Below are 23,644 nucleotides of genomic sequence, written 5' to 3'. Positions count from 1 at the left end.
TAAGTAGATCCGTTTAAACGGATCTACTTAAACACGTTTGATTTATCTCCCCTTATCGTTATTGTAATGTAATAAACGTTACCAAACGTGTTTAAGTAGATCCGTTTAAACGGATCTACTTAAACACGTTTGATTTATCTCCCCTTATCGTTATTGTAACGTAATAAACGTTACCAACGGCAGTGTCGTCAAGGACATTGTTAAAACGTCGCCTGAAGATTGCCAGAAGGCATGAAAGCGCTAGTGACAATATTTTAACGAACTGTTATTATTTGATGTGAAATGTAGTTTGCAAATTTAAAAATATTATTATATATATATATATATATATATATATATAGTGTTTAAGATAAAACAGGAGTGGAAACTAGGTTGAAGACGACAATTACATTTTGGTTTTAAATGAACTTAAACATTAAGTATAAAACTAGATTTACTCACGTTTTGTAGCTGAAAAACAGAATAAATAACTAACGTTTTGATATTTTCAATTGATTTTTAAAACAATGCAACTAAATGAAAATATCCATTCATAAATAACGGCCATGCGACGCGTTTTTCTGGGTTTACCTTCTTCAGGAACGCTCAAAACAAAACATGTGTTAGCCAAGGATGTATAATTCTTTAATTTCAAAGATTGTGTGAATGATGAAATTAAAATACCAAAATATTGATTTGTGACTGCTGTTGTTATTCTTTAACTAACAGAACGTTAGCGACAAATAAAGGCAACAGTAGTAAAGTCAATTTTGTCTCACAAAAGTCAATTTTGTCTCACAAATGTCAATTTTGTCCTCACAAAATTGAATTTTGTCGTCACAAAATTGACTTTTGTGAGACAAAACTCAATTGTGTGAGACAAAATTCAATTTTGTCAATTTTGTCTCACAAATGACAATATGGAAATTAAAACACAAAATTCAATTTTGTGAGTAAATTTTGTCTCACAAAAGTCCATTTTGTCTCACAAAAGTCCATTTTGTCTCACAAAAGTCCATTTTGTCTCACAAAAGTCCATTTTGTCTCACAAAAGTCAATTTTGTCTCTTAAAAGTCAATTTTGTGTCACAAAAGTCGATTTTGTATGCCAATTAGTACACAGAATCCAAACTAAACAAATTTGCATACAAAATTGACTTTTGAGAGACAAAGTTTACTTTTGTGAGACAAAATTTTCTTTTGTGAGACAAAATTTTCTTTTGTGAGACAAAATTTTCTTTTGTGAGACAAATTTACTTTTGTCTCACAAAATTTACTTTTGTCTCACAAAATTGAATTTTGTGTTTTAATTTCCATATCAGGTAACAAAAGTCAATTTTGTATGCAAATAAGTTTATATTTGCATACATTTTGTCCATGACAAAAACGAATTTTGTCTACAAAAATGAATTTTGTCTACAAAAATGAATTTTGTCTACAAAAATGAATTTTGTCATTACAAAATTGAAGTTCTCATTAAACAAGTCTGTATCACATAGTTTTGTAAGACAAAAAAGATTTTGTTATGACAGAATTGAATTTTGTACAAAACCACAAGAGTCCCATTCGGCGCCCCGTAATGGTTGTAGTACTGCTCGTAAATGTATGATAGTTTTACTCGAAGGTAAAAAATTCCACGACAGATTTGTAGACATCTTCCTTTTTAGAGTTTTTAAAGTGTATTAATACATAAGAAGATGTATTTCCTAGTACACTAATAAAATGAAAAAAATATATAGATAGATTTTGATATAATTAAAATTTTGAACAAAGTATTAATAACATTACAAATGTATGTGAAGATTTTCCATCAACCAATCAAATTTTACATGGCTGTTTATGTGGAATGATGCTTAATGCATTTTTATGATAAATATATATAGAATAATATAAAATAAATGTTCAAATTGCAATGACATAAGGAAAATAAAAACTGGTTCATCTTGATAATAAATACTTTGAACTCCCTCAGGCAAATTTGGCCTTAAAAGGATTTAGGTCTCTTCAACTAAATAATAATACATTCGGTTCTTATACATCATTGGTTTTCAAATATTCGGCTTTGAGCGTTCATGAAAGTAAATCTATAATATCTCTTCGGACGCATGCAATATATCACGTTTTTTTTCTTCTTCACTTTTTGAAATGATTAACCCTGATGTTACTCTGGTTTTGTTTTATTTTGAGTTTATATTTCAGACTGTGAGTTTTTTCGTAAATTTGTTTATCAAATATAAATGTGTTGACTTGTTTCGTGGGTCTCATTGGGGTCTAAGCGTGACGCGGGATTGCCGATTTGTGGTAAGCGTGACACGGGAAAGTTAAATTGTTGTGTCGTGAAAACGGGAAATGAGGTCTAGCGGGACCCGGGAAATGACAAAAAAATCAAAATTGCTTACGTACATAGTGTAAGCGGGATACGGGAATCTGACAAAACGGTAAGCGGGATACGGGAATCTGACAAAACGGTAAGCGGGATCCGGGATCGGAACCCCCCAATGAGACCCCCTGTTTCATTCGCTTGTCTTATGTATTTTGGCAAAATGAATGCTTTGTACAGTCTTTATGTGTTTAAACATCGGGAAACTTCTGCTGCTCTTATAGAAGACAGATGAATGTGGATATGTTCATTCGTCTTATTTGTTATAACTTTATTCTTTCCAGTTTATAGTAATGACTGGCTAGATATATATGAGCATCTAAGATGAAGCTCTATAAGAGAATTCAATTAGAATTCCAAGTACACCTTTGTTTCGCCACATTCAGCAAGCATGCTACCAGAACAGCTCAAAATTAAACCACCTTTATAAACAGTTTCTTGATTATATTATATACAAACTTTATTAATGTATGTATCATTGTCATTTTGTTTAGTTTCTTTTGTTGCCTATTCTGACATCGTGTTCGGACTTCTTTTAAACTCAGTTTTACTGTGCGTAATGCTGTGTGTGTTTTTTCTACATTAGCTAGAGGTATAGGAGGAGGGTTGAGATCTCAAAAAACATGTTTAACCCTGTCGCATCTTTGCGCATGTCCCAAGCCTCTGGCCTTTGTTAGTCTTGTATGATTTTTAATTTTTGTTCATTTATATATTTCGGAGTTTAGTATGACGTCCATTATCACTGAACTAGTACACATTTTTGTTTAGGGGCCAGCTGAAGCTCTGGTTACGGGATTTTCTTGCTATTTTGAAGACCCATTGGTGGCCTTCGGGCTGTTTTCTGCTCTTTGGTCGGATTGTTGTGCCTTTGACACATTCCCCATATCCATTCTCAATTTAATTTTATTGAAAGAGATTTCAATTAATACTTTTAATCATGATAAAGAATTGTACAAGATGTTTGTTTTCAGCTGACCTATGGATTGTACGTTGCATTTTTACCTCCATGTATGAAAAATAAATATTTACCAAAAAGTAAAATCACAAAAATACTGAACTCCGAGAAAAATTCAAAAAGGAAAGTCCCTAATCAAATGGCAAAATCAAAAGCTCAAACAAATCAAACGTCATATTACTGACTTGGTACAGGCATTTTCTTATGTAGAAAATGGTGGATTAAACCTGGTTTTAAAACTAGCTAAACCTCTCACTTATATGACAGTCGCATCAAATTCCATTATATTGACAACGATGTGTCAACAAAACAAACAGAAATAATAGGTAAAAATGACAAAAATGGGGATACAGCAGTCAACATTGCGTTATAATCTTAATCACTATAAAAACAAACAAATATGTAACAAAGAAGCACAAAAAGGCATATAGACCAAGCATATTAGCAAAAATTAAAGACAAGAATACACAAATTTACCATAGTACAATAACAAAATGACGGGATGTATAAGTACAGAGCCACGTCATATATGTATCAACGAAACATAAAAAGGCATATAGACAAAGCACATTAGCAAAAATGAAAGACAAGAATACTAAAGGTTTTATAATAGCACAATAACGAGATGTATAAGTACAGAGCCACGTCATATGTATCAAAGAAACACCAAAAAGCATATAGACAAAGCACATTAGCAAAAAAATGAAAGACAAGAATACGAGAATTTTTATAGAACAATAACACAATGACGGGATGTACAAGTACCGAGCCACGTCAAATGGATTTCAATAAAAACAGACTAAACAGTAAAAGTAACATTGACCAACTGACTGACCACGGTATGAAATGGGAAATTGTATTATATGAAACTCCGAAACATCACTGATTAGATACAATTCTTATAAGAATTTTCATGGAAGATGTGTTTTCTTTACGGTCAAAGAAACCCCTCACCAACGTGGATACTTTCCGATCAGTCAGGTGTCTGTATAGTTTAGTAGGGAATATCTTATTTGTTATCAAATCCTAATTTATGAAAGGGCAGTGATTATTTCTACGTTTGTTTGTTTGTTTGTTTGTCTGCAACTCCTGCTAAGCAGTTTAAAAAAAAATCTTAACAATCATTATCATATGCAGCTTAACAATAGACTTTACTCCTTAAGGTGGTATGGGAGTCTAAAATAAAAATGATAGAATTTGTTCATACCTTGCCAAAATGTTGTATCTATTGATACATGTTGAAATATATAATAAAAATGATAGGTCACCGCGCATTTTCTCAAGCTACAGGACGGGACAAAATGACACATTTTGTATGGATTATACAGGAAAAAACACCATTTTGTGATTAGAAACTAAACAAAATGATAGAATTGTTAAATACTTCAGGAAAAGATAGCTTTCAGACACTGCTTTGAGAATATCAAAAGAAAAGATAGTGTCACCGTACGTTTTTTCCGGCTAAAATACAAAATAGGAAAATTCCATACAGAATCCTTCAGAAAATGCACTTTTTTTTAGAGTTACCTCCCCTTAAAATGCCAATTTAAAAAAAAAAATTAAAACAACCAAAAATAATTAACATTTGCAAATATATCAATATTTAGAAGTTATATTCTTATAAATTGGTACTTTTAACTGAAAATGTACATTAAACATCTGCATTCCTGCATCAAATTTTGCTAACTTGATGGAAAATCTGGATCTTTGATTCTCTGTTTTTTACAATCCAAGATGGAGGAAGACACCCATACCACCTTAAGCAATTGAAAACAGTGAAACTTTTTTTTCGAAGGTTTTGTTATGTTATTTTAAATTTTCTTAAAAGGAGCTTCTCTGAAACGGAAATTTACAATTTATCAAAAGAATCACAATGTTGATTTCTCAATTCGGTTATACTTATATTTATAAGCAATCTGTGCAAAGTTCCATCAACAGTACACTTTGTTTTATTTTGCTAGTACTCTAAGCAAGAAAAAACGTAAATTTCAGGTTGAAATTTCCAAAAGGTAGCTTTAAAATCACCAACGAAAATATATGGCTTATCGTTTAGTACGCAAGACGCTTCATAAAACGCACCAGAAGCACTCGTAACAAAATAGTTGGAAGTCATAATCAATATCGAAATTGAAAAGCACTATTAAACCAAATATCTAGAAATCATTTCTTCGTAAATTTTACGGACGCCATCACGAGTTTGTTGACCGTTATGGAATAACCGTTTCACAGATGATATCGGATATGTTCCTTATGTCGTAACTACTATACCCTTCTCTTTTCATGTATGTGACCTACCGAATTAGACTATTTACCGGATTTGTAATAACATAAGCGACACGACGGGTGCCACATGTGGAGCAGGATCTGCTTACCCTTCCGAAGCACCTGAGATCACCCCCAGTTTTTGGTGGGGTTCGTGTTGGTTAGTCTTTAGTTTTCTATGTTGTGTCATCTGTACTATTTTTTGTCTGTTTGTCTTTTTATTTTTGGCCAAGGCGTTGTCAGTTTGTTTTCGATCTATGCGTTTGACTGTCCCTCTGGTATCTTTCGTTCCTCTTTTATGCAAAATAAAACGTAAGCCAATTTCATGTACAGTTAATTAACAAAATTAACTGAATCAATGATATTTCATGCCAGCAAAGGCGTGCTGAATACTGAGCTGGCAAATACCCTCGGACACGAAACATTTACCAGCAGTGGCATTGGACCAGTTATAAAACTCTAAACATTGCTTATTTAACATATTATTCAGCATTAGATTAGCAAAGTTTTATTCTTCTCTTAAATTTCATAAATCGTCAAACATATGAAAGTCAAGGATGTATATGTACCGAAAAAAGCAAAAAGTTTTATGACCAACGGGAACTAAAATAATAGCCAAATCCATCTAAGGTCAACTTTGACTGAGGGAGTTAGAACCTAAATTTTCTTAATAATTTCTGCATTGACAAACGGACAATTTAAGAAAGGTATGTTATGATCACCCCTAGTTTTTGGTGGGGTTCGTGTTGTTTATTCTTTAGTTTTCTATGTTGTGTCGTGTGTACTATTGTTTTTCTGTTTGTCTTTTTTATTTTTAGCCATGGCGTTGTCAGTTTGTTTTAGATTTATGAGTTTGACCGTCCCTTTGGTATCTTTCGTCCCTCTTTTATGAAGCATGTCAGCGCCGAAGCGGATGTTTGACGGATTTTTTTTAGTTTCATTAATATATTTAACTTTTCTTACTTCAGTTGCAATAAAACTTTTTTTTTAAAGATTGAAACTAATACTCTATTGGTATAAGTAGCTTTTGGTTGAAACTAATATTGTAAAGACTAAATACAGATAATTATAAAAATGATAAAGTGTTTGACAATGAATCATGGGATATTTTTTTCTGAAAGAGGATATACAAGGAACACAAATTATTGTTGCCCATTGAATATAGACGTCGAGGACTAAATTAAAGGGAGAATTTTTTATAAAGAATCATCCAACAATTATTCCGTTAAAGTCTCATTAGTTTAGTTTAGCAATCTGTTAACTTGTAACATTTATGGCATAATTTTTACTGTGTATGCAAACAGATAAGCACGGATGGGAAGTCCTATTAAGTTTAACCGTGTTTGCTCTGTAATTCCATGGTAGACGAAAATGGCAATGAATCATGACTGGCAACCATGTTCCATGTTTTACAGAAAATTACAAAAGAATAATGATTTTAGTTCAATTAATTAAGTGTTCGGTCCGCTACGGAACTTGACATTTAACATAAAAAGACACATGTCTTTTTTTGTTGAAGACCGTATGTTGACCTCTGGACGTTTTTTTTTCAGTATCGTTTGGGTTCTATCTCTTTATGGTATACCCCAAATCTCTTTCATTCATATGATAAAATATGTAAAAAAAAAAAACACACTGCCGCCACTTTAAGTCATCCGTTTAACACGAAATGATAATTGACAAGAAAATTTATCTCAAGAAGAATTTCATGATAGTCTTTTTCAGAGGATGTATTTGAAAACTGGTTAAACTAGAAACAAAATTTACTCAGACAGGAATTCGTTCAGACTGACAAACACGGGTTAAAATTTTTGTGAACATGCTAAAAAATACAGATATATTTCAAATTATCCCAGAAATTACAGACGAAAACAGTTAGTTAAAATTTATAATAGGAAAACGAATGCTAACCAATTGAAACAACAAACACTGTCCCTAGGTAGTCGTTTATAAAATTTGAAAATCAAATTTGGTAATGCCCACCAGCAAGTATAAAAATCTTCCTTAATTGACCATATCTCCATTACTTTTCTTTCTCACAATTTCATAAATAACTTATGCCAGGAAATGCTCTCAAAGCTGGGCAATCATCACTGTGTATAATTAGCTTAAATAGAGAAATACAACTTCTATTTCTTGCGATTTATAAAGGTAGAGAGTCTTGAGCGGTCGAGGAATTGACAAATTTATACCTATCAAGCTTTCTCTATGGCAAACTACATGTGTTTCACAATATTTGTAGCTTTCTATCTTGAAATCAAAACTTGCTCTGAAAGAATGACGATTTTTCATACAGAATTTGAAATTATTAATCCAGATTGTGAATTCTTTCAATTTATAGTTCGTAATGATCGTCTTTCGGTATGTGGAGACAAAGATCGTGAATAATTGGGAAGCGGTGGTCAAGTATTGCGTTCGGCTCGTGCATATCCGATATTGAATATAGATTTCAAAGAAATGATATTTAAACTATAAATCTTTTAAAATATTCGTTGTATCAATAAAATGTGAAACACATCAGAAAAAAACCCCAAATATGTCTGTCAAAGCAATTATCATACATCCATCAAAATGCACACTTAAATAACGAAACAATACAGTACGTATTAGAAAACATAAAGTTGGCACATTACGTCATGTCGCATTTGAAACTAAATTGTTACTGTTTCAGATTATTCAGAACTGCTTCAGTGTTATTGTTTGTTTCTGGAGAAATGTTCTGTTGTGCTGTGTGGTATGTATCATGTACTGCATCCTTATTACTCGTCATTGGCAATCAGCAACTGGACAATATTATCAGAAAAAAAAGTATTCTTTTTAACAAATGGTATCGTTTCATGGGTTTAAAAATCATCAAAGTGTGTGGGCACTAAATAATGTAAATAAACGTTGTCGTTTGTTTTTGTTTGTTTGTTTGTTGATTTTTGTTCATTATAATTGATCGTTTTCTACAAATTTTTTTTAGAAACTTCATACAATAATGATAATATTTAAATACATTCACTGCATATAAACTCTTTTAATTTGATATTTTTATAATTCGAAGTCCCTTATGTTTGTTGGTTACAATGATTTGTATTTTCTTAAAAGACTTATAAGATATAACATTGGTTTACTACTGTTGCCTGTGTTTACGATTATTCATATTTCATTTCGACATTCAAACCTTTTGTTTATAATGCAAAACTGCATAGTAACAAACAAGCCAGGTCTTAGTATCTTAAAATGAGCCAAGGCCTTACCAAAAGGTGCAATTATGAGTAAAAGTATCTTTCCGTAGAATGATTAGAAATTTGAATTTAAGGTGAATTTCAACATTTCATTACGTCACAGTGACACCCTAACTGGCATTTCAATCGTCATAGTGTCCTGATAATATCATTTAATTTATTTGTCAATAAAATGAATAAGAATTTTTATATAATTTTACTTTTTTTAAATGTTTAAGGGCTAGGTAGTTGCTCTTATCAAGGAGGTTATATTAGATATAACCTCCTTGCTCTTATCAAACTCTCTATAGTATATAATATTATTTTCTTACTTGACGATGCACGTCCTGAATTACATATGTCTGTATTACAGCATTTGCTTTGACCGGTTGGTGGTAGCTGGTCACACTTTTGAAGAAGAAAAAAATATTCATATGTACTTTCCAAAAATTGAATTAATAAAACATTTAACAATAAAAATATAATATCTACAATTGAGTACTAGTACTATTTTAAAAGAGAGGCGAAAGATGCCAGAGGAACATTTAAACTCATAAGTCCAAAACAAACTGACAACGCCATGGCTAAAAAAGAACAAGACAAACAGACAAACAATAGTACACCAAAAAACTTAAGAATGAACAAAACAAACCCTACCACAAACTGGGGTTGATCTCAGGTGCTCAGGAAGGGTAAGCAGATCCTGCTCCACATGTTGCTTATGTTAGTAAAATCCGGTTATAAGTCCAAATTCAGTAGGCCACATTCGGGAAAAGGGACAGGATTGTAGTTACGTTGGGAAAGTTGCACACGAAGCTAGTTATGTATAGAGTAGGTGCAAAAGTTAATATTCATATCCTTTTTAAGTTAAGCTTCTATGTGTGCAGTCAAATATAGAGGAAAGTATGAACATTTTGCTATTAGAACAGAAAGCTTAATTCATTTTCTTATCCCTATCTTAAGCATGGAAAAACTATCTTAAATGACTTTCACATAAACCAAATACATTAACTGGATTAACTGTCCAATAGTACTTATAAGGTGCACGTTATTTAATAATGGTGAAACCCCGTACCCCAAAACGTTAATTTGCTGTTATGCAGTATGTAAAAGGCTAAACATGGCAACTAAAATATTGATAAATAATTAAAGAAAAAATAGTTTTTAATTGATTTTTTTTTTTGCAAACAATGCAGCAATGCCTACTAAGTACTGTAACAAATTTAATTTATATAACATATAGCTGACTTGCAGTATCATAAATAAGTTCCTGTCCTCACATAAATATTCAATTTAGATCAACGTAAGTCAATTATTGCCCAAATCGTCGTTTTTGTTATGTCATGCGTCTGTTCGAGCGGATTGTCAGTTTCATACATTTTTGATGTGACGCGTGTTTAATTACTAGGCCGGTGACCAAAGTCGGAATTATAAAATTTTAATTGTCAAAACTATACACGGCTATATCATATAACATTCGATTCGAAAATATGTGTACTTTGAGATTAATTTGGTCGTCAAAAGAAAATATGATACAGTTTTTCAGAAATCAAGATCAAAGGTCACATGTCGTTTTAAAGGCAAAACAAAATTAAATATCTTATTCCAACTTAAATACCCTTTTTGCAGTAGAATGATTGAAAACGTGAATCTATTTTCTTCCTTATTTAATTTTTCATTTAAAAAAAAGTGGAAACTCATCATCAAATGAGTTTTCCAAGTAAACGTATACGACTTTACAAAAAGGGGGTGGTTTTCAGTTTAGAAAGATGTATTTTTTTCAAATAATAACAACAACAGACGTCAAAATTATACAAAATGTATAAAAAAAAATATGAACAGATATGTATTTGGTAATATGAATATCTATTATACTTCAATAAAAGTGGTAACTGGAGTTTTGGGCATATATGTTGAATTCGGTATATGCAAAACTGGCAACACAAATTATTTCAAAACAGACTTATAATCGAGCTTAAACAATTTCATACGTCATGAAATTGTTTAAGCTCGATTATAAGTCTGTATGAGATAAAATGTATAAATAGGAATATAAATCTTTAAAAGATACACTAACAACTTTAAAAACACATTTTTAGCTCACCTTTCCCGAAGGGCCAAGTGAGCTTTTCTCATCACTTGGCGTCCGTCGTCGTCGTCGTTAACTTTTTACATTTTGAACTCCACTAAATGGAATGAAACCAAACATGGCATGACTGTTTCTTATGAGGTGCTGACCAAATGTTGTTACTTTGTAGCCGATCCATTATCCAAGATGGCCGCCAGCGGGGGACTTAGTTTAACATAGGACCCTATGGGAAATGCATACAAATGTCTTCTTTTAGAGAACCACTGAATGGAAGGAAACCAAACATAGCATGAATGTTCATTATGAGGTGTTGACCAAGTGTTGTTACTTTGTCGCCGAACCAACTTCCAAGATGGCCGCCAGTGGGGGAACTTAGTTTAACATAGGCCCCTATGGGAAATGCATAAAAATGACTTCTCTTAGGGAACCACTGAATGGAATGAAACCAAACATAGCATAAATGTTCCTTATGAGGTGCTGACCAAGTGTTGTTACTTTGTAGCCAATCTATCATCCAAGATGGCCGCCAGCGACAGACTTAGTTTAACATAGGACCCTATGTGAAATGCATACAAATGACTTATTTTAGAGAACCACTGAATGGAATAAAACCAAACATAGCATAAATGTTCCTTATGAGATGCTGTCCAAGTGTTGTTACTTTGTCGCTGATCCAACATCCAAGATGGCCGCCAGTAGGGGGGACTTAGTTTAACATAGGACCCTATGGGAAATACATACAAATTTCTTCTTTTAGAGAACCACTGAATGGAATGAAACCAAACATAGCATGAATGTTCATTATGAGATGCTGACCAAGTGTTGTTATTTTGTAGCCGATCCATCATCCAAGATGGTGGCCAGCAGGGGCTTAGTTTTAACATAGGACCCTATGGGAAATGCATACAAAAGTCTTCTAGAGAACCACTGAATGGAATGAAACCAAACATAGAATCCAATCTTTTATGGAAACATTCTTTATAAAACACAAAAATGTCAGTTTTCACCTCAGAAGCTAACAAAACCTTTAAATAGACTTATAAAGAAGGGATATAGTTACGATACTGTTGTCAGGTCATTAAAGATTGCATATTTTGGCGTTAATATTGATTCACTTATAGGGTCTTTGCATCGGAACTAAACACATTTATTTAAAAAGCAGTTGTTGGCATGACACGGGTTATGTTCTTCTCATATATGTTATGATGGTATGATACTAAACCCCTAACGGGAAGGATTTTGCCTGATATTCATATGATGAAGACATAATCTTTCAATCAGTTTAATTGAAGTCTGGAGCTGGCATGTCAGTTAATTGCTAGTAGTCTGTTGTTATTTATGTATTATTGTCATTTTGTTTATTTTCTTTGGTTACATCTTTTGACATCAGACTCGGACTTCTCTTGAATTGAATTTTAATGTGAGTTTGTTATGCGTTTACTTTTCTACATTGGCTAGAGGTATAGGGGGAGGGTTGAGATCTCATAAAGATGTTTAACCCCGCCCGTTTTTGCACCTGTCTCATGTCAGGAGCCTCTGGCCTTTGTTAGTCTTGTATTATTTTAAATTTTAGTTTCTTGTGTACAATTTGGAGTTTAGTATGGCGTTCATGATCACTGAACTAGTATATATTTGTTTAGGGGCCGGCTGAGGGACGCCTCCGGGTGCGAGAATTTCTCGCTGCATTGAAGACCTGTTGGTGACCTTCTGCTGTTGTTTTTTCTATGGTCGGGTTGTTGTCTCTTTGACACATTCCCCATTTCCATTCTCAATTTCATGTTCATATCAGAGAAATCAGTACACCGATTAAAGGTTATGTAAAGTGAAAAAACCAAATGCACATCAATTGATTCATCTGTTAAATTTGCTTGCAAATGAACTTTGAACTTTATTATATGTACAATTCGCCTTTACAGAATCTAAAGGACTATGGGTAATCTTATTATTCGTACACTAAAATGAAAATAACGTTATGTCATTGGATGGATTTCCTTTGTTTAGAACGTTTTAAACCAATCACAACGTGTTGGTGTACACTTTTAAAAATATTACCCAGAATGCATTTGATTCTGAAACGGCGAATTAAATGTATCCTGTCAACCTTTGAAAATAGAATATACTCTATTTCTGGTAACTGTAGAGGAGTATTTTAAAAAGATTTTTTTGGTTTTGTTGTTGTTGTTGTATAGAGTTATGATTGTTGTAATGGCCTGAACATTAAGTTTAACCGACGAATGGGCTCAGACAACAAGACTATCAGGTGCTGATAATTTATTCTCAAACCAATCTAACAAATGGTAAAAAGCTTAAAAACAAATAAAATATAATTTTACAATGTGTTGAATTAATGTTTCTAGTGTATAATAATTGATTGCACAGTCCGTTGAATCCGAGAAAATGTTGTACTTTCAAGAACGGTTACATTTCCAGTATTTCACGGAGAAAAGGTTCAATTATACGAAAGGCAATTTGCAGGCTTTAAATGCAATGTTATATAATTAACTCACTCTTTGGTTAACCACGAATTGTGTCCAAGATGACGTCTCGACGAAATGTTCCTCGTGATCGTAATGACCTTGCAGTTTTCCTGTAACGGATACGTGTGAGAAGGGGAAAGGTAGTGATGATACGATGTTTTAACGTTCTTATAAGGTTAAAGATGAATAATCCTCCTAGACTGGAACACATAAATAGATTAAGAATATAATCAAACGAACTATATAAATTGAGGAATGGCGTAACAGGATACTCCCCGTCTGATGTCTATCTGATATAACTTTTTCATAACTAAATCGCATATGAATATATGAAATAAATAAAATCCAAACATAAATTGATTATGTACAAGCGTAATGTCCACTATTGGTCGTATGAGAAATATCAGGTTTCAACTTACGACCTTCAATATTAAGTTTCCAGAATAGATTAATTCCACGGGAAACTGGGTTCGGCACAGTTTCTTGTCCTAAGAAGAAAGATCTCTCTAATAAGGTTGCTGTGATTTGCAGAATGTTCCATAGTTGCTGTTGAGATAGTAGGAACTGTTTTCTCCAACGTTGTTAGACGGCGACGACGGTTGAAGGTGGTCCTCCGGTGGGTATGACGAGAGCTAATACTTCATCCTCTTCCGGTTTGGCGAAATGTCACATCTTTTTGAGTATCAGACGAAATAAAGCGTTTCGTCCTAACGTTCCATCCTGCTGATCCAGTTGTTCTATCTGTGAAGTGGGGGTCCTCGATGTTTGATTTTGTTGTAGTAATGTCCAAGAAAAGGTGTTACTTTGTGATGATGTCCAGATAAGACTACTGGTTCCTTTTCACTAAAATTCAAGTCAGATTTGGCAATACTGCTTCCTCCTCGGAGTAGAGGTTGCTTGCTCAAAGGCAGATTGATATTGGCATAGGTCCTTCTATCGGAATAGGTTTGTGAATGCTACTGATTTCCTCACCATGAACTACAGGTCCTGTTGATTTCGGAATGAAATTTTCTTTTATCTATAGATTTTTCTATAAAAGACAAAGATTTTGCTTTTAGTGACGCGAGTGATGTCCCTTTAGAGGAATTCGTGAGTTTACCAGGCTTGGTACTAGGTCCTGTACATTCAAGGGATTGTATTGAATGCGATTTTGCGACCTTGGCATTTGAATGAAAGTTTTTGTCGTTAGACTGAACAACAATTGGATTCTTGTCCTTGACGGCTATTTCCGGTCTTGAGGCAAGACGTTGTTCTGATTCCGTGATTGAAACGTTAGTTATCTTTGTGTTGACTTCAATAGGAACAGTTTGCTTGTCCATGTATGTATTTCCAATTATGACCCAACCAAGTCTCAACTTTTGGGCAAATGGAGTTCGGGATGGTCCTAGGCGTTGTTCAAGGACGTGGTGTGCCTCTATAAGGTCCCTTCCAATTAGGAGTAGAATTTGACAACGTTCCTCTATTGGTGAAATGCTTCCTCTGAGTTCTTTCAGATGAGGATGATGCATTGCAACTTCAGGAGTAGGAATTCGTCTCGATTGTTGGGAATATTATTACATTCAATTAATGTAGGCAGATCAAATTGTACGTCACTATGTACAGATTTTATGACGAAATCTTTTCCTCTTTTCCCTTAAGTAGCTACTCTGCCGGAGCATGTTGTAAGACAGTAGTTTTCAGGTTTTTCCCGAACGTTGAACAAACTGAAAAATTCAGGCGAGGCAAGAGACCGGTTGCTTTGGTCGTCAATAATGGCGTACATCCTGATAATTTTGTCTGTCTTGTTCTTGTGGTACACGTCCACAGGTAATATCTTGGCATGAGATTTCTCGCTCTTATGATCTTTGTAGATATCTGTGCAGATCGAACTCACGTAGGTTAACTTTGTTTCAGCGGACTCTGTCTGCTCCCCGCCGTAGACTTGTGTTAGCTCCCAGTCGTAGGCTTGTCTGGATGAGCTAAACTTGGAACTTTCAGACTGTTGTGGTCTAGTGGTGTGAAGTGCTGTGATATGTCGTTCACTTCCACAATCCTTACAACTGATACTTGCGTTGCAGTCTGGACTTCTGTGTGTGGTTGACTCACAACACTTGTAGCACACATTGGTTTGGTTAGGGGGAGGGTTGGGATCCCGCTAACATGTTCAACCCCGCCACATTATTTATGTATGTGCCTGTCCCAAGTCAAGAGCCTGTAATTCAGTGGTTGTCGTTTGTTTATGTGTTACATATTTGTTTTTCGTTCATTTTTTTACATAAATAAGGCCGTTAGTTTTCTCGTTTGAATTGTTTTACATTGTCTTATCGGGGCCTATTATAGCTGACTATGCGGTATGGGCTTTGCTCATTGTTGATCCACTTTTCTTGGGAGTCCGTATGGCAGTTTTTCCACAATAGGATTTATCCCGGACGAAGAGTCGAAATAAGCAAGCAAACATCCCAGCTTGGGATTTTCCTTTGTGATATTCGATTTCTGATCGAATATCAGACAAGTCATAAAGACGTGCGTTATCTTTGTTCGTCAAGGTAGGAAAATTGACGAGTTTACTCGTGATAGAGGCTTCTAACATTTCTGGAGCACCATATCGCTCATCCAGTCTTTGCCATAACCTCTGTAGGTCTCTAGTAGGGTTGTTAACATTTTATGCCCTAGGCCTAATACTCATGGCATGTTTACCAGACTCTGGCCCTAGCCACTTAATCAGTAAGTCTATTTGTTCCGAGTCAGAAACTTGTAATTCGTCTATGACGTTTTTGAAACTAGATTTCCATGTATGGAAGGATTCTGCCTGGTCATTAAAATTTGTTAGCCTGGAGAATAATGGGTCTTTGCGTAGGAGAAATCTAGTTATCTCCGACGTGGGATTGATTTGTTGCTGGTATGCAACAGGCTCTCTTCTATAACGCCTTGTTTTTGGTGTAAGACAGGGGTCTCTTCTATAACACCTTGTTTTGCTATGCCAGTTAGTGTTCCCAGATCTGGGAATACATCAACTTCTGGTGACTTAGAATGTGTAGGCAAGACATCAGGTGTTTGTGATGGCAAGTTCAGTGCCACGGATGGCACGAACGCTGGTGCTTCATGACTCAGTCTTAACAGGAATTTGTTTTTTTCTTTTCAGGTCCTGTTACTTCCTTTACAGCAGTTGATACAGGAGGTTTATTGACGAAATCTTGCACACGCTGGATCGGGTCTTCCTTTTCGCCAGGGAGATCGCTAAGCGCTTGGCTGTCATCGTATTCCAGGATACGAGCCTCGGCTTCTGCGGCTGCAGCCTCTCTGCGTGCATCTAGGTTTAACTTGGCCTTCAGCTCGGCTTTTTCTCGGCTTACACGTGCAGCCTCTTGTTTGATTTGTGCTTTTCTGCGTATGGCCTCTTGTTCCATATTAGCCTTTTTAAGTGTGGCTTCCTGTTCCATCTCAGCCTTTTTGCGTGCTGCTTCCTCTTCCCTTTCAGATTTTCTGAACAGGGCTTGTTCCTCTAACATTGCCTCTTTTTGTAGGATAAGTGAATATTGTTCAACAAAGGCTATTTTTGATTTAGCGGCCTCTGCTTTGGCACGCTTCCTCCGTGCTAGATTTGACATGTCTGACACGTTAGAGCTACCGCTATGTGAGGTTTTCTTACCCTTCGAGGTCTTTGTTTTAGTGGATTTGGCCTTAGTTAGGGCGAGGCGATGCTCGTGTAGTTTTTCCATAACCAGTTCCACTTTGGACAGACGAAAATCCAAAGAGAGTTTACATGCATCTATTTCTTTTTGACTCTCCAATGTTCTGGTCCTTTTCAGAAAGTCTAGACTAGGTAGTCATCTATGAGCCTACGATAATTATTACAGGCTTTAACAAGTTTGTCCTGGGCTGTTAGGAGTTGCTGGAGCTCATTAGGAGGCGTTGTGACTTCCAATAACTGGGATTCAATGTCTGTCCAGAGAGCCTCTTGTTCCTTACAAAACTTGTCACATTTTTCAGTGAAAGCTCCTTTTCCTTTTTCCGTGAGGTCACGTACTCGCCTAGCCTCGGGATTTTCATCTGACTGTGTTGTATAAGACGGATTGTCTAATAGTAGTTCAGGGACATCTCCCTCTGGGGGCTGACTCTCTTCTTGTTGTTCCACATGACTGGGATCCATGTTGACTCAACGTTTTTTTGTTGGGTGGCTGCCGAGTACACACAAGATATGTAGTCCACTGTCAGTGTAAAGGTATGTGCGTTGCTAAGTTGCCGTTCCGTCGCGGGATATGTAGACAGGTTGTCGTCAATTTACTGTACGTCAAGGGATGACGCGTACATGCAGGGGTCAACAGGTAGGTTGTTATGTAGCTGTATAACTAACGTAGAGTGGCGTTATCTGTGAGACACAACAGGCAAGTTGTAGACTTTTTACTGTAATGGCCTGACCATTAAGTTTAACCGACGAATGGGCTCAGGCGACAAGACTATCAGGTGCTGATAATTTATTCTCAAACCAATCTAACAAATGGTAAAAAGCTGAAAAACAAATAAAATATAATTTTACAATGTGTTGAATTAATGTTTCTAGTGTATGAAATGTCCAAAATAATTGATTGCACAGTCCGTTGAATCCGAGAAAATGTTGTACTTTCAAGAACGGTTACATTTCCAGTATTTCACGGAGAAAAGGTTCAATTATACGAAAGGCAATTTGAAGGCTTTAAATACAATGTTATATAATTAACTCACTCTGTGGTTAGCCACGAATTGTGTCCAAGATGACGTCTCGACGAAATGTTCCTCGTGATCGTAATGACCTTGCAGTTTTCCTGTAACGGATACGTGTGAGAGAGGGAAAGGTAGCGATGATACGATGTTTTAACGTTCTTATAAGGTTAAAGATGAATAATCCTCCTAGACTGGAACACATAATTAGATTAGAATATAATCAAACGAACTATATAAATTGAGGAACGGCGTAACAGAATAATTATTTTGTTAATTAGTAAAATTGAGAAATGGGGAATATGTCAAAGAGACAACAACCCGACCAAAGAGCAGATATCAGCCGAAGGCCATGCCGGCACCAATGGGTCTTCAATGCAGCGAGAGAATTCCGCACCCGAAGTGGGCCTCAGCTGGTATCTAAATAAAAATGTATACTAGTTCAATGAAAATGGACGCCAGACTAAACTCCAAAACATATAAATGAACTAAAATTAAAAAAAAACATTCAAGACGAACAAAGGCCAGAGGCTCCTGACTTGGGACAGGCGCAAAAATACGGCGGGGTTAAACATGTTTTGTGTGATCTCAACCCTCCCCCTATACCTCTAGCCTGTGTAGAATAAAGAAACACACAGCAATACACACAGTAAAACTCAGTTTCAAAGAAGTCCGAGTCCGATATCAGAATAGATAACAAAAATAACTAAGCAAAATTACAATGATACATAATAAACAAAGGACTACTTTCAGTTACTGACATGCCAGCTCCAGACCTCAATTAAACTGATTGAAAGATTTTGTCTTCATCATATGAAAATCAAGCACAATACCTCCCGTTAGGGATTTAGTATCATACCATCATAAAATATATGAGAGGAACATAACCCGTATCATGCCAAACACTAGTTTTAGAATAAATGTGTTTATTTCCGATGCAAAGACCCTATGAGTGAATCAATATTAACACCAAAATATGCCATTCTTAATTACCTGACAACAGTATCGGAACTATGTCCCTTCTGATTAAGTCTGTTTAAAGGTTTGGTTAGCTTTTGAGGTGAATGCCGACATTTTTGTGCTTTATAAAAAATATTGATATGTTTCATTTCAGTGCAGCTGCTGAAATATCCTTAATGTTAACTAAGTTTTATTTCTTATCAATTTAAGACATTACCACTATCTTTTTCTTGCACTGAGAATCCCATTTACGTTCATGAGATAGACCACTGTCAAATGTGTGTTCGTAAAAGCATAACTGAAATAAAAAATGTGAATATGTAGAAACAAACATAAGCGCGACATGAAAAACGAAAGAAATTTTTTTACCCCCATATTTTTCATGTCACTCAAATAAACTCATCATAGATACCAGAAATGAAATTATGTATCTTAAATCTTGAGAAACTTTTTATCACATTGAAAAGTTCTCTTCGTAACTGTTAACTACTAGTATTTAAAATATAAACGAGAAAATGTGTATACCACATTACCATGTTGTCTTCTGTTGGGTTTTTTTCATATTGTATCTCCTACTACCCATGTATTATTTGTATATCATTTGCAAGTCATTCTCTGTACCTTTGATTATTTTGGTTTTCAGAGAATAATGCAAGTATTGTTGTTGTTGTTTATGTCACGAAGGAAATTATTTTTAGGCTAAAAATCATCAATATTTAGAATTTCCAGAAAATTACATCATATAAAATAGTTCACTATTATTATAGGCTAAAAGTATACAATTCAAGTGCAGTTATTCCGTAAAAAGTGTTATCCGAAACACTCCGTGTTTACTTTTTACACATTGTGACTTGGATGGAGAGTTGTCTCATTGGCACTCATATATACCACATCTTCTTATTTCTATATAAGTAACTAACCATTAAAAATGTTATATGTTATATCAGAAGTCCATTACTAGACGAAGTGTGCAAGCTGTACTAGTAAGGCGATCATGATGTCCCAATTATCAGTGGTAAGCCCTATAGGTGGTCCTCCCAAATCTCGTATTTTAACTATGAAACCATGGGTAAAAATATTATAATCAAACAGATAGCTGTTAATAACACTCCTTGAGTGTTTGATTAATTATCAGTTTCTTGTAAATAAAGTGAGCCGACTTAGTGCTGTGGTTTCTTATTGCCAGTTATTTATTATAACTTCATTTTAATTCAACACTTAGAAAATGATATAAAATTTAATAAACGAATACATTGGTACCATTTTTCATCGCGCAAAGGCAAATGAGAACTATAAAATCTGCCGTGTCGGACTAAAAATGTATCTTCTATTTAAAAGATAAGGTTGTTTTTGTCAAAATATAATAGTCATAATTGCCTCTTTTTTGTTTTTTTTAAATAGAACGTTTTGTTGGCGAATTATGTCTCGGTTATTTACGGCATCAAGAAAGCTATAAAAACGGTGATGTATAAGCAAAAATCGGGATTTTTTCTTCGCTTCTACCGAATACATTTGTCAAAAATATCCGACCATTTGTTGCTTCAGATGACTTCGAAACAGTTTCGAATTTCAAAAGTCTCTTGTTTTTAGCTATTTTAAATTAAGAGACATACTTTTTTCCTGTCTGTCCGTCATTACATTCGCCATCATATAAGATGTATACGTGAGTCAGTGTTGCAACGTGTAATAGTCCTTTTTTTGTCGTTTTATACTCACAAGACAGAAGAAATTTGTAGATCATGCGGATTAAAGTTTTGATTTATCGTGTGTTGCTAGCTTAGCATTTAGTGGCAAATATATCATGCATATCCTATCAAAGAGTTGTCGTAAGTGTTATTTAACATCAGAGATCGTAACCGTTTCATCCTGAATACGCCAGGTACTGGATTTAAAGTCCTTCCAACGACCCGACGCGGCTGCTATTAATGTATACCCACAGTTGTAAGAAAGGGATTTACTGTTGGAACCGGACAATTCCAGGGATTACTTTATTTCTTTACGGCCCAACTTAACGCTTCAGAGTGAATTAGTACTTGAACGAATTAAATCAAATTGTCCTGCAGCTAGGTTTTGAAGTAAGACTTCGTCATATTTCCGTATAAAGTATACTTACATAAAGAATATATATCTATTACTCATTTGTTTACAAAGATTGTGATCGCAACTTTTCGTACAATTTTAACCTATTAAATTTATATGTCGAACGCACGTGTTGTGAACTGCATTTTAACATGAATTTTGACGGATAAATGTAAGAGGGTCATGTAACAATATCTGACTGAAATGATAACCTTAGTTTGTTCGTCCAAACCATCATCCGAGGTAGTATTAACGTCAAGATCTCAGTTACGTAGGATCGAAGATATTCGAAATAGAAGAAAGGGCATACAATTATTTTCACCTCTTTTTTTCAAAATTGAGGGTACAATTTGTTAATTTTACTAAAAATGGTAATATTTGCAAAATTCTTGTTTAACTTTAAAAAAAATCTTATTTCTTGAATTTTTAAATCGTAACATATATTCTAAAATAAAGTATATGAAATTTAGGGGCGGATCCAGCCATTTTAAAAAGGGGGGGGGGGGGTTCCTAACCCAGGACAAAGGTTCCAATCACATGTTCCCATTCAAATACATTGATCGTCCAAAAAAAAGGGGGGTTCCAACCCCCGGAACCCCCCCCCCTCTGGATCCGCGCCTGAAATTGACAAAAGGAAACGTAAATACCAAAAATCATGGGCAAAAGATCGCGAATGGTTGAATCAGAGACATATCTCGCTCAAATCCCATTTCAATCACAGTTGGAAGTACGGAGACAACGTGATCGCCTTACTATATAGCGGGTTGCACACTTCGTTTAGTAATGGACTTCTGGTTATATGCATTAGTGAATTATCTATTACAACTTTTGGAATAATATCGTGACTGCCATAAGATTTAACTAGTTCTTACAACTTTTGATAATCATTTTTGTGATTTTTCTCGTACATCCATAAATGGCCAAATAGGATTCGAAGGTGAATTGTGTTTTAGTCTGAAACTTTATGGGAGTATTTTGTAGCAAATATTTTAATAATCAGATTTGTGTATTTAACTTATTTTGGATATTTTGGATTGGCAATAAACTCCTGCAACTCCTTGTCGATTTTTTTTCAGATGTTATTACCTAGCAACCCATCAGATTACTCCAAATTCACAATTTGTTATGTCTGGAATTTATCACCATCCAATCAGATTTCGTTATTTATATTTCGCAGTTAAACATGAGCCAATGATAGAAGCTACTACTCCGTTGGCATCCCTGCATCTTCCAGACATTAACCAATTTAGCTTTCAGAAAGCCTGTTTCAAGTAAAAAATCTCATTTGCGATTTTCTGAAAGTCTTCTTTTTTTTTTTTTTTTTTTTTTTTTTTAACTTTTTCTGTGCTGTAAAGAAGATGGAATCGCTTGCAGGTCCGTCCGTTGCATCAGGCAGTCTCTGTCAAAATAAGAGATTTACACACAGAACAGATACTTGACTATTGTTGAAAACCGTATCATTCATAAACAGGAAAACTGCGATAAAAAGAATTAACAAAAAAATATTTTACAGTGCCAGAGATCAAAAGCAAATAGGATCAAGCGACTCCTCCGAGAAAAAAAGCCGCCAAACAAAAGAAGGTATTCTGCTAGCTTTATTGCTGTCTCGGTGGTGTATACTAATCATCTTCATATTATCAATCTTTTTTTTCTAATTTCAGACTGTTGATTTGTCATCAAATAAAATTGCTCAAAACAAATATTTTTTTTTTAACTTACTTCATTATCACTGCACAGTTTTATCGTGTTACAAAGCTGTGTATCTTTCAAAAAATCGCATGCATAACAAAGCAATCTTCCTGCACGTTGCAAATCTGGAAAAAAATCATTGCGTTAGATTGACATGAAAATTATTTGCTGCATCTATAAAAATCCTAACAAAAAAAGAAGGAGTCAGAATTCCATTTTATCCTTGTACTCGAAATCCCAAAGTATAATATATCTACTAGATAAGATACTGGATATGATGCAATGAAATTTGTCTGATAAGTCAAAGCATATCTAGGTTTTGTCTTACCTTTTTGCTTTATACCTTAGAACTTACTTTATTAACTGTGGATTCATTATTATTTGTTAGATACCAATTTTCGTGGAATTGGTTGGTAAAAGTGAATCACGATATTAAATGTTCAACGATATGACAAATATCCTAAAGGCATGTATGCAGACTTCGGTAAAACCACGAAATTAAATATCCACGAGCATGCAAGTTTATCTTAATCCACGAAAATTGGTACCCACGAAAATAAATAAATCCACGGTATTTGAAACCTGTTAAAACTGTCAAAATTTACTAATTATCAGACCTTTTAACTATACGTGGAATACTGGCAACAACCTTTAAGATATTTGGCAGAAAGATCGTCGGAGCAATATATCCCTTTGCTGCTCATTTCCTTTTTCTTTAACAAATGTTTAAAGAAAAAACTTTTTTTATAAAATAACTAAATTAATGTTTGTCAATATGTGTGCTATGACATAACAATATTTCATAAATGATAATTTTGCACATAATTCACGAGACAGAATCATCTTATAATTCATCAAAACATCATTATGATTTCAGAGCAGATTAAAA

At 34.5% G+C, this 23,644-nt stretch overlaps 1 protein-coding gene across 1 annotated transcript in view; it reads right to left on the bottom strand.

Annotated features, from left to right (window-relative positions):
- LOC139514592 (matrilin-4-like) overlaps nt 1-23,644 on the bottom strand; it is a 51,016-nt gene that overhangs the window by 8,090 nt on the left and 19,282 nt on the right. The window contains exons 6-8 of the mRNA XM_071304039.1: nt 22,786-22,880; nt 19,205-19,285; nt 9,087-9,192 (exon numbers count right to left, since the gene is read on the bottom strand). Coding sequence (XP_071160140.1) covers nt 9,087-9,192; nt 19,205-19,285; nt 22,786-22,880 — 282 coding nt within the window. The remainder of the gene's footprint in view (nt 1-9,086; nt 9,193-19,204; nt 19,286-22,785; nt 22,881-23,644) is intronic.

This window comes from Mytilus edulis, chromosome 1 (assembly GCF_963676685.1).
Source record: "Mytilus edulis chromosome 1, xbMytEdul2.2, whole genome shotgun sequence".
In the NCBI taxonomy this organism is placed as follows: domain Eukaryota; kingdom Metazoa; phylum Mollusca; class Bivalvia; order Mytilida; family Mytilidae; genus Mytilus; species Mytilus edulis.
This window is presented reverse-complemented; position numbering and strand designations above follow the sequence as displayed.